General features: G+C 60.2%; 1 protein-coding gene across 1 annotated transcript; it reads right to left on the reverse strand.

Moving 5' to 3' along the window:
• Positions 1 to 8,102: 8,102 nt before the first annotated feature.
• Positions 8,103 to 12,026, reverse strand: GEMIN7 (gem nuclear organelle associated protein 7). The gene is made up of 2 exons (XM_069882529.1): positions 11,691 to 12,026; positions 8,103 to 9,154 (listed from the first exon to the last, which is right to left on the reverse strand). The coding sequence occupies exons 1-2, from the start codon at positions 11,974 to 11,976 to the stop codon at positions 8,694 to 8,696; spliced, it is 747 nt and encodes a 248-aa protein (XP_069738630.1). The 5' UTR covers positions 11,977 to 12,026; the 3' UTR covers positions 8,103 to 8,693.
• Between the last annotated feature and the right edge of the window lie 643 nt (positions 12,027 to 12,669).

Genomic DNA, 12,669 nt, shown 5'->3' on the forward strand with positions numbered 1-12,669 from the left:
CGGTTCCTCTAGGGGCTGGAAATGGGGATTCGCTTCCTCTAGGGGCTGGAAAAGGGGGATTCGCTTCCTCTAGGGGCTGGAAATGGGGATTCGCTTCCTCTAGGGGCTGGAAAAGGGGGATTCGCTTCCTCTAGGGGCTGGAAAAGGGGGATTCGCTTCCTCTAGGGGCTGGAAAAGGGGGATTCGCTTCCTCTAGGGGCTGGAAAAGGGGGATTCGCTTCCTCTAGGGGCTGGAAAAGGGGGATTCGCTTCCTCTAGGGGCTGGAAAAGGGGGATTCGCTTCCTCTAGGGGCTGGAAAAGGGGGATTCGCTTCCTCTAGGGGCTGGAAAAGGGGGATTCGCTTCCTCTAGGGGCTGGAAAAGGGAGATTCGCTTCCTCTAGGGGCTGGAAATGGGGATTCGCTTCCTCTAGGGTCTGGAAAAGGGGGATTCGGTTCCTCTAGGGGCTGGAAAAGGGGGATTCGCTTCCTCTAGGGGCTGGAAATGGGGATTCGCTTCCTCTAGGGGCTGGAAAAGGGGGATTCGCTTCCTCTAGGGGCTGGGAAAGGGGGATTCGCTTCCTCTAGGGGCTGGAAAAGGGGGATTTGCTTCCTCTAGGGGCTGGAAAAGGGGGATTCGCTTCCTCTAGCCTGAGGAAAAGAGGGATTCGGTTCCTTTATTGCCTGGAAAATGCGGATTCGCTTCCTCTCGGCTCTGGAAAAGGCAGATTCGGTTCCTCAAGGGTCTGGAAAAGGCGGATTCGGTTCCTTTATTGTTGGGAAAAGGGGGATTCGCTTCCTCTTGGCTCAGGAAAAGGCGGATTCGCTTCCTCTCAGCTCAGGAAAAGGGGGATTCGCTTCCTCTCGACTCAGGAAAAGGCGGATTCGCTTCCTCTCGGCTCAGGAAAAGGCGGATTCGCTTCCTCTCAGCTCAGGAAAAGGCGGATTCGCTTCCTCTCGGCTCAGGAAAAGGCGGATTCGCTTCCTCCAGGCTCATGAAAAGGCGGATTCGCTTCCTCCCTGCTCAGGAAACGGCGGATTCGCTTCCTCGCGGCTCAGGAAAAGGCGGATTCGCTTCCTCGCGGCTCAGGGAAAGGCGGATTCGCTTCCTCTCGGCTCAGGAAACGGTGGATTCGCTTCCTCGCGGCTCAGGAAAAGGCGGATTCGCTTCCTCGCAGCTCAGGGAACGGCGCCTTTGTTCCCGCGGCCCCGGGGAACGTTCCGGAAGCGGTGGCGGGGCCGGGGCGCGAGGCGAGCGGGAAGGAGAAGGCGAGGACGTCGGAGCAGCGCAGCAGCGCGGCCGCCTGCACCCCCAGGGGCGTGCGGAGCGCGTCCACCTGGAAGGCGACGGCGTCCACGTCGGCGGCTCCCAACTCGGCGTCCACGCAGACCCCCGAGCGGAGGCGGAAACGAGCCGGACGGCCCCGAGCCGCCCCCAAGGCCCGAAGGAAGCGAAGCCGCAGAGCCGCCCGCGCCCCCTGAGCCGCCTTCGTGCCTTCCTCCTCCTCCTCCTCCTCCTCCTCGGCCTCCACGGAGCGCGGGGAACCGCGGCGGAAAAGGGGGATTCGCTTCCTCTAGGGGCTGGAAAAGGGGGATTCGCTTCCTCTAGGGGCTGGAAAAGGGGGATTCGCTTCCTCTAGGGGCTGGAAAAGGGGGATTCGCTTCCTCTAGGGGCTGGAAATGGGGATTCGGTTCCTCTAGGGGCTGGAAAAGAGGGATTCGCTTCCTCTAGGGGCTGGAAAAGGGGGATTCGGTTCCTCTAGGGGCTGGAAAAGGGGGATTCGGTGCCTCTAGGGGCTGGAAGAGGGGGATTCGCTTCCTCTAGGGGCTGGAAAAGGGGGATTCGCTTCCTCTAGGGGCTGGAAAAGGGGGATTCGGTTCCTCTAGGGGCTGGAAATGGGGATTCGCTTCCTCTAGGGGCTGGAAAAGGGGGATTCGGTGCCTCTAGGGGCTGGAAAAGGGGGATTCGCTTCCTCTAGGGGCTGGAAAAGGGGGATTCGCTTCCTCTAGGGGCTGGAAAAGGGGGATTCGGTTCCTCTAGGGGCTGGAAAAGGGGGATTCGGTTCCTCTAGGGGCTGGAAAAGGGGGATTCGCTTCCTCTAGGGGCTGGAAAAGGGGGATTCGCTTCCTCTAGGGGCTGGAAATGGGGATTCGGTTCCTCTGGGGGCTGGAAAAGGGGGATTCGCTTCCTCTAGGGGCTGGAAAAGGGGGATTCGCTTCCTCTAGGGGCTGGAAAAGGGGGATTCGCTTCCTCTAGTGTCTGGAAAAGGGGGATTCCACTTCCTCTAGGCTCAGGAAAAGGGGGATTCGCTTCCTCTAGGGGCTGGAAAAGGGGGATTCGCTTCCTCTAGGGGCTGGAAAAGGGGGATTCGCTTCCTCTAGGGGCTGGAAAAGGGGGATTCTGTTCCTTTATGTTCTGGAAAAAGTGTATTCAGTTCCTTTATTGTTGGAAAAGGGGGATTCGCTTCCTCTAGGGGCTGGAAAAGGGGGATTCGCTTCCTCTAGGGGCTGGAAATGGGGATTCGGTTCCTCTAGGGGCTGGAAAAGGGGGATTCGCTTCCTCTAGGGGCTGGGAAAGGGGGATTCGCTTCCTCTAGGGGCTGGAAAAGGGGGATTCGGTTCCTCTAGGGGCTGGAAAAGGGGGATTCGGTTCCTTTATGTTCTGGAAAAGGGGGATTCGCTTCCTCTAGGGTCTGGAAAAGGGGGATTCGCTTCCTCTAGGGGCTGGAAAAGGGGGATTCGCTTCCTCTAGGGGCTGGAAAAGGGGGATTCGCTTCCTCTAGGGGCTGGAAAAGGGGGATTCGCTTCCTCTAGGGGCTGGAAAAGGGGGATTCGCTTCCTCTAGGGGCTGGAAAAGGGGGATTCGCTTCCTCTAGCCTGAGGAAAAGAGGGATTCGGTTCCTTTATTGCCTGGAAAATGCGGATTCGCTTCCTCTCGGCTCTGGAAAAGGCAGATTCGGTTCCTCAAGGGTCTGGAAAAGGCGGATTCGGTTCCTTTATTGTTGGGAAAAGGGGGATTCGCTTCCTCTCGGCTCAGGAAAAGGCGGATTCGCTTCCTCCAGGCTCATGAAAAGGCGGATTCGCTTCCTCCCTGCTCAGGAAACGGCGGATTCGCTTCCTCGTGGCTCAGGAAAAGGCGGATTCGCTTCCTCCAGGCTCAGGAAAGGGGGGATTCGCTTCCTCTCGGCTCAGGAAAAGGCGGATTCGCTTCCTCGCGGCTCAGGAAAAGGCGGATTCGCTTCCTCGCGGCTCAGGGAACGGCGCCTTTGTTCCCGCGGCCCCGGGGAACGTTCCGGAAGCGGTGGCGGGGCCGGGGCGCGAGGCGAGCGGGAAGGAGAAGGCGAGGACGTCGGAGCAGCGCAGCAGCGCGGCCGCCTGCACCCCCAGGGGCGTGCGGAGCGCGTCCACCTGGAAGGCGACGGCGTCCACGTCGGCGGCTCCCAACTCGGCGTCCACGCAGACCCCCGAGCGGAGGCGGAAACGAGCCGGACGGCCCCGAGCCGCCCCCAAGGCCCGAAGGAAGCGAAGCCGCAGAGCCGCCCGCGCCCCCTGAGCCGCCTTCGTGCCCTCCTCCTCCTCCTCCTCCTCGGCCTCCACGGAGCGCGGGGAACCGCAGCGGAAAAGGGGGATTCGCTTCCTCTAGGGGCTGGAAAAGGGGGATTCGCTTCCTCTAGGGTCTGGAAAAGGGGGATTCGCTTCCTCTAGGGGCTGGAAAAGGGGGATTCGCTTCCTCTAGGGGCTGGAAAAGGGGGATTCGCTTCCTCTAGGGGCTGGAAAAGGGGGATTCGTTTCCTCTAGGGGCTGGAAAAGGGGGATTCGTTTCCTCTAGGGGCTGGAAAAGGGGGATTCGCTTCCTCTAGGGGCTGGAAATGGGGGACTCGCTTCCTCTAGGGGCTGGAAAAGGGGGATTCGCTTCCTCTAGGGGCTGGAAATGGGGATTCGGTTCCTCTGGGGGCTGGAAAAGGGGGATTCGCTTCCTCTAGGGGCTGGAAAAGGGGGATTCGCTTCCTCTGGGGGCTGGAAATGGGGATTCGGTTCCTCTGGGGGCTGGAAAAGGGGGATTCGCTTCCTCTAGGGGCTGGAAAAGGGGGATTCGCTTCCTCTAGTGTCTGGAAAAGGGGGATTCCACTTCCTCTAGGCTCAGGAAAAGGGGGATTCGCTTCCTCTAGGGGCTGGAAAAGGGGGATTCGCTTCCTCTAGGGGCTGGAAAAGGGGGATTCGCTTCCTCTAGGGGCTGGAAATGGGGATTCGGTTCCTCTGGGGGCTGGAAAAGGGGGATTCGCTTCCTCTAGGGGCTGGAAATGGGGGATTCGCTTCCTCTAGGGGCTGGAAAAGGGGGATTCGCTTCCTCTAGTGTCTGGAAAAGGGGGATTCCACTTCCTCTAGGCTCAGGAAAAGGGGGATTCGCTTCCTCTAGGGGCTGGAAAAGGGGGATTCGCTTCCTCTAGGGGCTGGAAAAGGGGGATTCGCTTCCTCTAGGGGCTGGAAAAGGGGGATTCGCTTCCTCTAGGGGCTGGAAAAGGGGGATTCTGTTCCTTTATGTTCTGGAAAAAGTGTATTCAGTTCCTTTATTGTTGGAAAAGGGGGATTCGCTTCCTCTAGGGGCTGGAAAAGGGGGATTCGCTTCCTCTAGGGGCTGGAAATGGGGATTCGGTTCCTCTAGGGGCTGGAAAAGGGGGATTCGCTTCCTCTAGGGGCTGGGAAAGGGGGATTCGCTTCCTCTAGGGGCTGGAAAAGGGGGATTCGGTTCCTCTAGGGGCTGGAAAAGGGGGATTCGGTTCCTTTATGTTCTGGAAAAGGGGGATTCGCTTCCTCTAGGGTCAGGAAAAGGGGGATTCGCTTCCTCTAGGGGCTGGAAAAGGGGGATTCGCTTCCTCTAGGGGCTGGAAAAGGGGGATTCGCTTCCTCTAGGGGCTGGAAAAGGGGGATTCGCTTCCTCTAGGGGCTGGAAAAGGGGGAATTCGCTTCCTCTAGGGGCTGGAAAAGGGGGATTCGCTTCCTCTAGGGGCTGGAAAAGGTGGATTCGGTTCCTCTAGAGTCTGGAAAAGGGGGATTCGCTTCCTCTAGGGGCTGGAAAAGGGGGATTCGGTTCCTCTAGGGGCTGGAAAAGGGGGATTCGGTTCCTCTAGGGGCTGGAAATGGGGATTCGCTTCCTCTAGGCGCTGGAAAAGGGGGATTCGCTTCCTCTAGGGTCAGGAAAAGGGGGATTCGCTTCCTCTAGGGGCTGGAAAAGGGGGATTCGGTTCCTCTAGGGGCTGGAAAAGGGGGATTCGGTTCCTCTAGGCTCAGGAAAAGGGGGATTCGCTTCCTCTAGGGGCTGGAAAAGGGGGATTCGCTTCCTCTAGGGGCTGGAAATGGGGATTCGGTTCCTCTAGGGGCTGGAAAAGGGGGATTCGGTTCCTTTATTGTCTGGAATGGCGGATTCGGTTCTTCTCGGCTGAGGAAAAGGGGGATTTGGTTCCTCTAGAGTCTGGAAAACGGGGATTCGGTTCTTCTAGGGTCTGGAAAAGGGGGATTCCGCTTCCTCTAGGCTCAGGAAAAGAGGGATTTGCTTCCTTTAGGGTCTGGAAAAGGGGGATTTTGTTCCTTTATTGTCTGGAAAAAGTGGATTCCATTCCTTTATGGTCTGGAAAAGGGGGATTCGCTTTATTTCGCCTCTGGAAAAGGCGGATTCGCTTCCTCTCGGCTCAGGAAAAGGGGGATTCGCTTCCTCTCGGCTCAGGAAAAGGGGGATTCGCTTCCTCGCGGCTCAGGAAAAGGCGGATTCGCTTCCTCTCGGCTCAGGAAACGGTGGATTCGCTTCCTCGCGGCTCAGGAAAAGGCGGATTCGCTTCCTCGCAGCTCAGGGAACGGCGCCTTTGTTCCCGCGGCCCCGGGGAACGTTCCGGAAGCGGTGGCGGGGCCGGGGCGCGAGGCGAGCGGGAAGGAGAAGGCGAGGACGTCGGAGCAGCGCAGCAGCGCGGCCGCCTGCACCCCCAGGGGCGTGCGGAGCGCGTCCACCTGGAAGGCGACGGAGTCCACGTCGGCGGCTCCCAACGCGGCGTCCACGCAGACCCCCGAGCGGAGGCGGAAACGAGCCGGACGGCCCCGAGCCGCCCCCAAGGCCCGAAGGAAGCGAAGCCGCAGAGCCGCCCGCGCCCCCTGAGCCGCCTTCGTGCCCTCCTCCTCCTCCTCCTCCTCGGCCTCCACGGAGCGCGGGGAACCGCGGCGGAAAAGGGGGATTCGCTTCCTCTAGGGGCTGGAAAAGGGGGATTCGCTTCCTCTAGGGTCTGGAAAAGGGGGATTCGCTTCCTCTAGGGGCTGGAAAAGGGGGATTCGCTTCCTCTAGGGGCTGGAAAAGGGGGATTCGCTTCCTCTAGGGGCTGGAAAAGGGGGATTCGTTTCCTCTAGGGGCTGGAAAAGGGGGATTCGTTTCCTCTAGGGGCTGGAAAAGGGGGATTCGCTTCCTCTAGGGGCTGGAAAAGGGGGATTCGCTTCCTCTAGGGGCTGGAAAAGGGGGATTCGTTTCCTCTAGGGGCTGGAAAAGGGGGATTCGCTTCCTCTAGGGGCTGGAAAAGGGGGATTCGCTTCCTCTAGGGGCTGGAAAAGGGGGATTCGCTTCCTCTAGGGGCTGGAAAAGGGGGATTCGCTTCCTCTGGGGGCTGGAAAAGGGGGACTCGCTTCCTCTAGGGGCTGGAAAAGGGGGATTCGCTTCCTCTAGGGGCTGGAAATGGGGATTCGGTTCCTCTGGGGGCTGGAAAAGGGGGATTCGCTTCCTCTAGGGGCTGGAAAAGGGGGATTCGCTTCCTCTGGGGGCTGGAAATGGGGATTCGGTTCCTCTGGGGGCTGGAAAAGGGGGATTCGCTTCCTCTAGGGGCTGGAAAAGGGGGATTCGCTTCCTCTAGTGTCTGGAAAAGGGGGATTCCACTTCCTCTAGGCTCAGGAAAAGGGGGATTCGCTTCCTCTAGGGGCTGGAAAAGGGGGATTCGCTTCCTCTAGGGGCTGGAAAAGGGGGATTCGCTTCCTCTAGGGGCTGGAAATGGGGATTCGGTTCCTCTGGGGGCTGGAAAAGGGGGATTCGCTTCCTCTAGGGGCTGGAAATGGGGGATTCGCTTCCTCTAGGGGCTGGAAAAGGGGGATTCGCTTCCTCTAGTGTCTGGAAAAGGGGGATTCCACTTCCTCTAGGCTCAGGAAAAGGGGGATTCGCTTCCTCTAGGGGCTGGAAAAGGGGGATTCGCTTCCTCTAGGGGCTGGAAAAGGGGGATTCGCTTCCTCTAGGGGCTGGAAAAGGGGGATTCGCTTCCTCTAGGGGCTGGAAAAGGGGGATTCTGTTCCTTTATGTTCTGGAAAAAGTGTATTCAGTTCCTTTATTGTTGGAAAAGGGGGATTCGCTTCCTCTAGGGGCTGGAAAAGGGGGATTCGCTTCCTCTAGGGGCTGGAAATGGGGATTCGGTTCCTCTAGGGGCTGGAAAAGGGGGATTCGCTTCCTCTAGGGGCTGGGAAAGGGGGATTCGCTTCCTCTAGGGGCTGGAAAAGGGGGATTCGGTTCCTCTAGGGGCTGGAAAAGGGGGATTCGGTTCCTTTATGTTCTGGAAAAGGGGGATTCGCTTCCTCTAGGGTCAGGAAAAGGGGGATTCGCTTCCTCTAGGGGCTGGAAAAGGGGGATTCGCTTCCTCTAGGGGCTGGAAAAGGGGGATTCGCTTCCTCTAGGGGCTGGAAAAGGGGGATTCGCTTCCTCTAGGGGCTGGAAAAGGGGGAATTCGCTTCCTCTAGGGGCTGGAAAAGGGGGATTCGCTTCCTCTAGGGGCTGGAAAAGGTGGATTCGGTTCCTCTAGAGTCTGGAAAAGGGGGATTCGCTTCCTCTAGGGGCTGGAAAAGGGGGATTCGGTTCCTCTAGGGGCTGGAAAAGGGGGATTCGGTTCCTCTAGGGGCTGGAAATGGGGATTCGCTTCCTCTAGGCGCTGGAAAAGGGGGATTCGCTTCCTCTAGGGTCAGGAAAAGGGGGATTCGCTTCCTCTAGGGGCTGGAAAAGGGGGATTCGGTTCCTCTAGGGGCTGGAAAAGGGGGATTCGGTTCCTCTAGGCTCAGGAAAAGGGGGATTCGCTTCCTCTAGGGGCTGGAAAAGGGGGATTCAGTTCCTTAATGTTCTGGAAAAAGTGTATTCAGTTCCTTTATTGTCGGGAAAAGGGGGATTCGCTTCCTCTTGGCTCAGGAAAAAGCGGATTCGCTTCCTCCAGGCTCAGGAAAAAGTGGATTTGCTTCCTCTAGGGGCTGGAAAAGGGGGATTCGCTTCCTCTAGGGGCTGGAAAAGGGGGATTCGTTTCCTCTAGGGGCTGGAAAAGGGGGATTCGTTTCCTCTAGGGGCTGGAAAAGGGGGATTCGCTTCCTTTATTGTCTGGAAAAGGCGGATTCGGTTCTTCTCGGCTGAGGAAAAGGGGGATTCGGTTCCTCTAGAGTCTGGAAAACGGGGATTCGCTTCCTCTAGGCTCAGGAAAAGGGGGATTCCGCTTCCTCTAGGCTCAGGAAAAGGGGGATTCGCTTCCTTTAGGGTCTGGAAAAGGGGGATTTTGTTCCTTTATTGTCTGGAAAAAGTGGATTCCGTTCCTTTATGGTCTGGAAAAGGGGGATTCGCTTCATTTCGCCTCTGAAAAAGGCGAATTCGCTTCCTCTCGGCTCAGGAAAAGGGGGATTCGCTTCCTCTCGGCTCAGGAAAAGGGGGATTCGCTTCCTCCAGGCTCAGGAAATGGCGGATTCGCTTCCTCGCGGCTCAGGGAACGGCGCCTTTGTTCCCGCGGCCCCGGGGAACGTTCCGGAAGCGGTGGCGGGGCCGGGGCGCGAGGCGAGCGGGAAGGAGAAGGCGAGGACGTCGGAGCAGCGCAGCAGCGCGGCCGCCTGCACCCCCAGGGGCGTGCGGAGCGCGTCCACCTGGAAGGCGACGGCGTCCACGTCGGCCGCTCCCAACTCGGCGTCCACGCAGACCCCCGAGCGGAGGCGGAAACGAGCCGGACGGCCCCGAGCCGCCCCCAAGGCCCGAAGGAAGCGAAGCCGCAGAGCCGCCCGCGCCCCCTGAGCCGCCTTCGTGCCTTCCTCCTCCTCCTCCTCCTCCTCCACGGAGCGCGGGGAACGGAAACCCCGAGCGGAGCCCTCGGGGCCGCGGGGCAAGCGTAGAACCGGCACCGGCACCGCCATGGCGGCTCCTGGGGGGGGGGGGCGGGGAGGGGGGCATGGAGAAAATAGGGGGGGGGCACACACAGCCCCCCCAAAAATTTCCTTCCCTCTTGGCTCTGGGGTTCATGCCCCTCGCCAGCTGGATCGCTGCGACCCCCCCCACTCGCCCTTCCTGGCCCCCTAAAATCTCTCTGTGTGCCCCCCAGACCTCTCTGTGCCCCCAAAAACCTCTGTGCCCCCAAAAACCTCTGTGTGTCCCCCCAAAAACCTCTCTGTGCCCCCCCAAAACCTGTCCCCCCAAAAACCTCTCTGTGCCCCCCAAAACCTCTCTGTGCCCCCCCAGACCTCTCTGTGTGCCCTCAACAATCTGTGTCCCCCCACAACCTGTGTCCCCCCCAGACGTCTCTGTGCCCCCCCAGACCTCTCTGTGTCCCCCCAAAACCTCTCTGTGTCCCCCCAAAACCTTTCTGTGTCCCCCCAAAATCCTCTCTGTGCCCCCCCAAAACCTCTCTGTGTGCCCTCAAAAATCTTTCTGTGTCCCCCCACAACCTGTGTCCCCCCCAGACCTCTCTGTGTCCCCCCCAGACCTCTCTGTGTCCCCCCCAAACCTCTCTGTGTCCCCCCCAAAACCTGTGTCCCCCCAAAAACCTCTCTGTGCCCCCCAAAACCTCTGTGTGCCCTCAAAAATCTGTGTCCCCCCCAGACCTCTCTGTGTCACCCCAAAACCTCTCTGTGTCCCCCCCAAAAACCTCTCTGTGGCCCCCAAAACCTCTCTGTGCCCCCCCAAAAACCTCCCTGTGTGCCCTCAAAAATCTCTCTGTGTCCCCCCACAACCTGTGTCCCCCCTAGACCTCTCTGTGTCCCCCCAAAACCTCTCTGTGTCCCCCCAAAAACCTCTCTGTGCCCCCCAAAACCTCTCTGTGTGCCCTCAAAAATCTGTGTCCCCCCACAACCTGTGTCCCCCCCAAACGTCTCTGTGCCCCCCCAAAACCTCTCTGTGTCCCCCAAAAAACCTCTCTGTGCCCCCCCAAAACCTCTCTGTGCCCCCCCAAAATCCTCTCTGTGCCCCCCCAGACCTCTCTGTGTGCCCTCAAAAATCTCTCTGTGTCCCCCCACAACCTGTGTCCCCCCCAAACGTCTCTGTGTCCCCCCCAAACCTCTCTGTGTCCCCCCAAAAACCTCTCTGTGCCCCCCCAAACCTGTGTCCCCCCAGACCTCTCTGTGTCCCCCCCAAAACCTCTCTGTGCCCCCCCAAAACATCTGTGTCCCCCTCAGACCTCTCTGTGCCCCAAAAAACCTCTCTGTGCCCCCAAAACCTCTGTGTGTCCCCCCAAAAACCTCTCTGTGCCCCCCCAAACCTGTGTCCCCCCAAAAACCTCTCTGTGCCCCCCCAAAAACCTGTGTCCCCCAAAAAACCTCTCTGTGCCCCCCAAAAAAACCTCTCTGTGCCCCCAAAACCCTCTCTGTGTCCCCCCCAGACCTTTCTGTGCCCCCCAAAACCTCTCTGTGCGCCCCGAAAACCTCTCTGTGCACCCCCAAAACCTCTCTGAGCCCCCCCCAAAACCCCTCTGAGCCCCCCAGACCTCTCTGTGCCCCCCAAAACCGCTCTGTGCCCCCCCAAAACCGCTCTGTGCCCCCCCAAAAACTCTGTGTCCCCCCCCCAGACCTTTCTGTGCCCCCCCAAACCTCTCTGTGCCCCCAAAAAAACCTCTGTGTGCCCCCAAAACCTCTGTGTGTCCCCCAAAACCTCTCTGTGCCCCCCCAAACCTGTGTCCCCCCCCAAAGCCTGTGTCCCCCCCAGACCTCTCTGTGCCCCCCCAAAACCTCTTTGTGTCCCTCCAAAAACCTGTGTCCCCCCAAAACCTTTCTGTGCCCCCCCAAAAACCTCTCTGTGCCCCCCCAGACCTCTCTGTGTGCCCTCAAAAATCTCTCTGTGTCCCCCCACAACCTGTGTCCCCCCCCGACCTCTCTGTGTCCCCCCCAAACCTCTCTGTGCCCCCAAAACCTCTGTGCCCCCCAAAACCTCTGTGTGCCCTCAAAAATCTGTGTCCCCCCCAGACCTCTCTGTGTCACCCCAAAACCTCTCTGTGTCCCCCCCAAAAACCTCTCTGTGGCCCCCAAAACCTCTCTGTGCCCCCCCAAAACCTCTCTGTGCCCCCCAGACCTCTCTGTGTCCCCCCAAAAAACCTCTCCGTGCCCCCCCAAAACCTCTCCGTGCCCCCCCAAAACCTGTGCCCCCCCGATCTCTCTGTGCCCCCCCAGATCTCTCTGTGCCCCCCCAAAAACCTCTCTGTGCCCCCTTTATTGCTCGTAGACCCCCCAAAACCTCTCTGTGCCCCCCCACCTCCCTTCCCCCCCCTTTTATGCCTCCTAGACCCCCCCAAACCCCCCCAGACCCCCCCTTATCGCTCTTAGACCCCCCCAACCCCTCGTGTCCCCCCCCCCGCCTCCCCTGAGCCCCAAAAAGCCTCAAGGACCCCCCAAAAAGCCTCAAGGACCCCCCCATTCCCCCTGCCCCACCCCCCCCGCCCCGCTGCCGCTTTCCAGCGGCCGCAGATTCGTTACCGGCTGCGAAAGGTCGAGGAACGGGGGCACCGGGGCTCGGGGCCGGTGTGGGGCTCCCGGAGGGATGGATCTCAAGGCGCCTTATCCCGCCACGTCCCCCGGTTCTCCCGGTTCTCCCGGCTCCGCACCCTCCCCGTGGCGAATCTGCCGCCGCGAACCGGTCGCTGCTGCCGCCGCCGCCTCCTCGCGCGCGTTCGGTGCCGCAGATTCGCCGCAGCTCCCCGCGCGGCGCTGAGCGCAGCGACCCAGCCCCGTTATCCCGTTTCGTCCCCTTCATTCCTATCATTCCCCTCCATTTTTCCCCTTCGCTCCGCCGCTCCCTCCGTTTCTTCTCCTCTCCGTGACGAATCTGCCGCCGCGAACCCGTCGCTACCGCCGCTGCTCCCTCCCCGCCGGGTTAGGTGCCGCAGATTCGCCACAGCTCCCCGCGCGGCGCTGAGCGCAGCGACCCAGCCCTGTTATCCCGTTTCGTCCCCGTCGTTCCTATCGTTCCCCTCTATTTTTTCCCTTTGCTCCGCCGCTCCCTCCGCTTCTTCTTTCCTCCGTGACGAATCTGCCGCCGCGAACCCGCCGCTACTGCCGCTGCTCCCTCCCCACCGGGTTCGCTTCCGCAGATTCGCCACAGCTCCCGGCGCGGCGCTGAGCGCAGCGACCCGCCACAGGCCCCGTTATCCCGTTTCTCCTCCTTCTTCTTGCCGTTCCCCGCTCTTCCCCCGAGTCTCTCCGCTCCGCTCCCCCTCCTCTCCGTGACGAATCTGCCACCGCGAACCCGCCGCTACCTCCGCCGCCGCCTCCTCCCCGCGCGCGTTCGCTTCCGCAGATTCGCCACAGGCCCCAGCGCGGCTCTGAGCGGCGCGACCCGGCCCCGTTATCCCGTTTCATCCCTTTCTTTCTGCCGTTTCCCGCTGTTCCCCCGAGTCTCTCCGCTCCTCTCCGCTTCTCCTCCTTCCCGTGACGAATCTGCCATTGCGAACCCGCC

Source organism: Phaenicophaeus curvirostris, unplaced genomic scaffold, assembly GCF_032191515.1.
Source record: "Phaenicophaeus curvirostris isolate KB17595 unplaced genomic scaffold, BPBGC_Pcur_1.0 scaffold_175, whole genome shotgun sequence".
In the NCBI taxonomy this organism is placed as follows: Eukaryota; Metazoa; Chordata; class Aves; order Cuculiformes; family Cuculidae; genus Phaenicophaeus; species Phaenicophaeus curvirostris.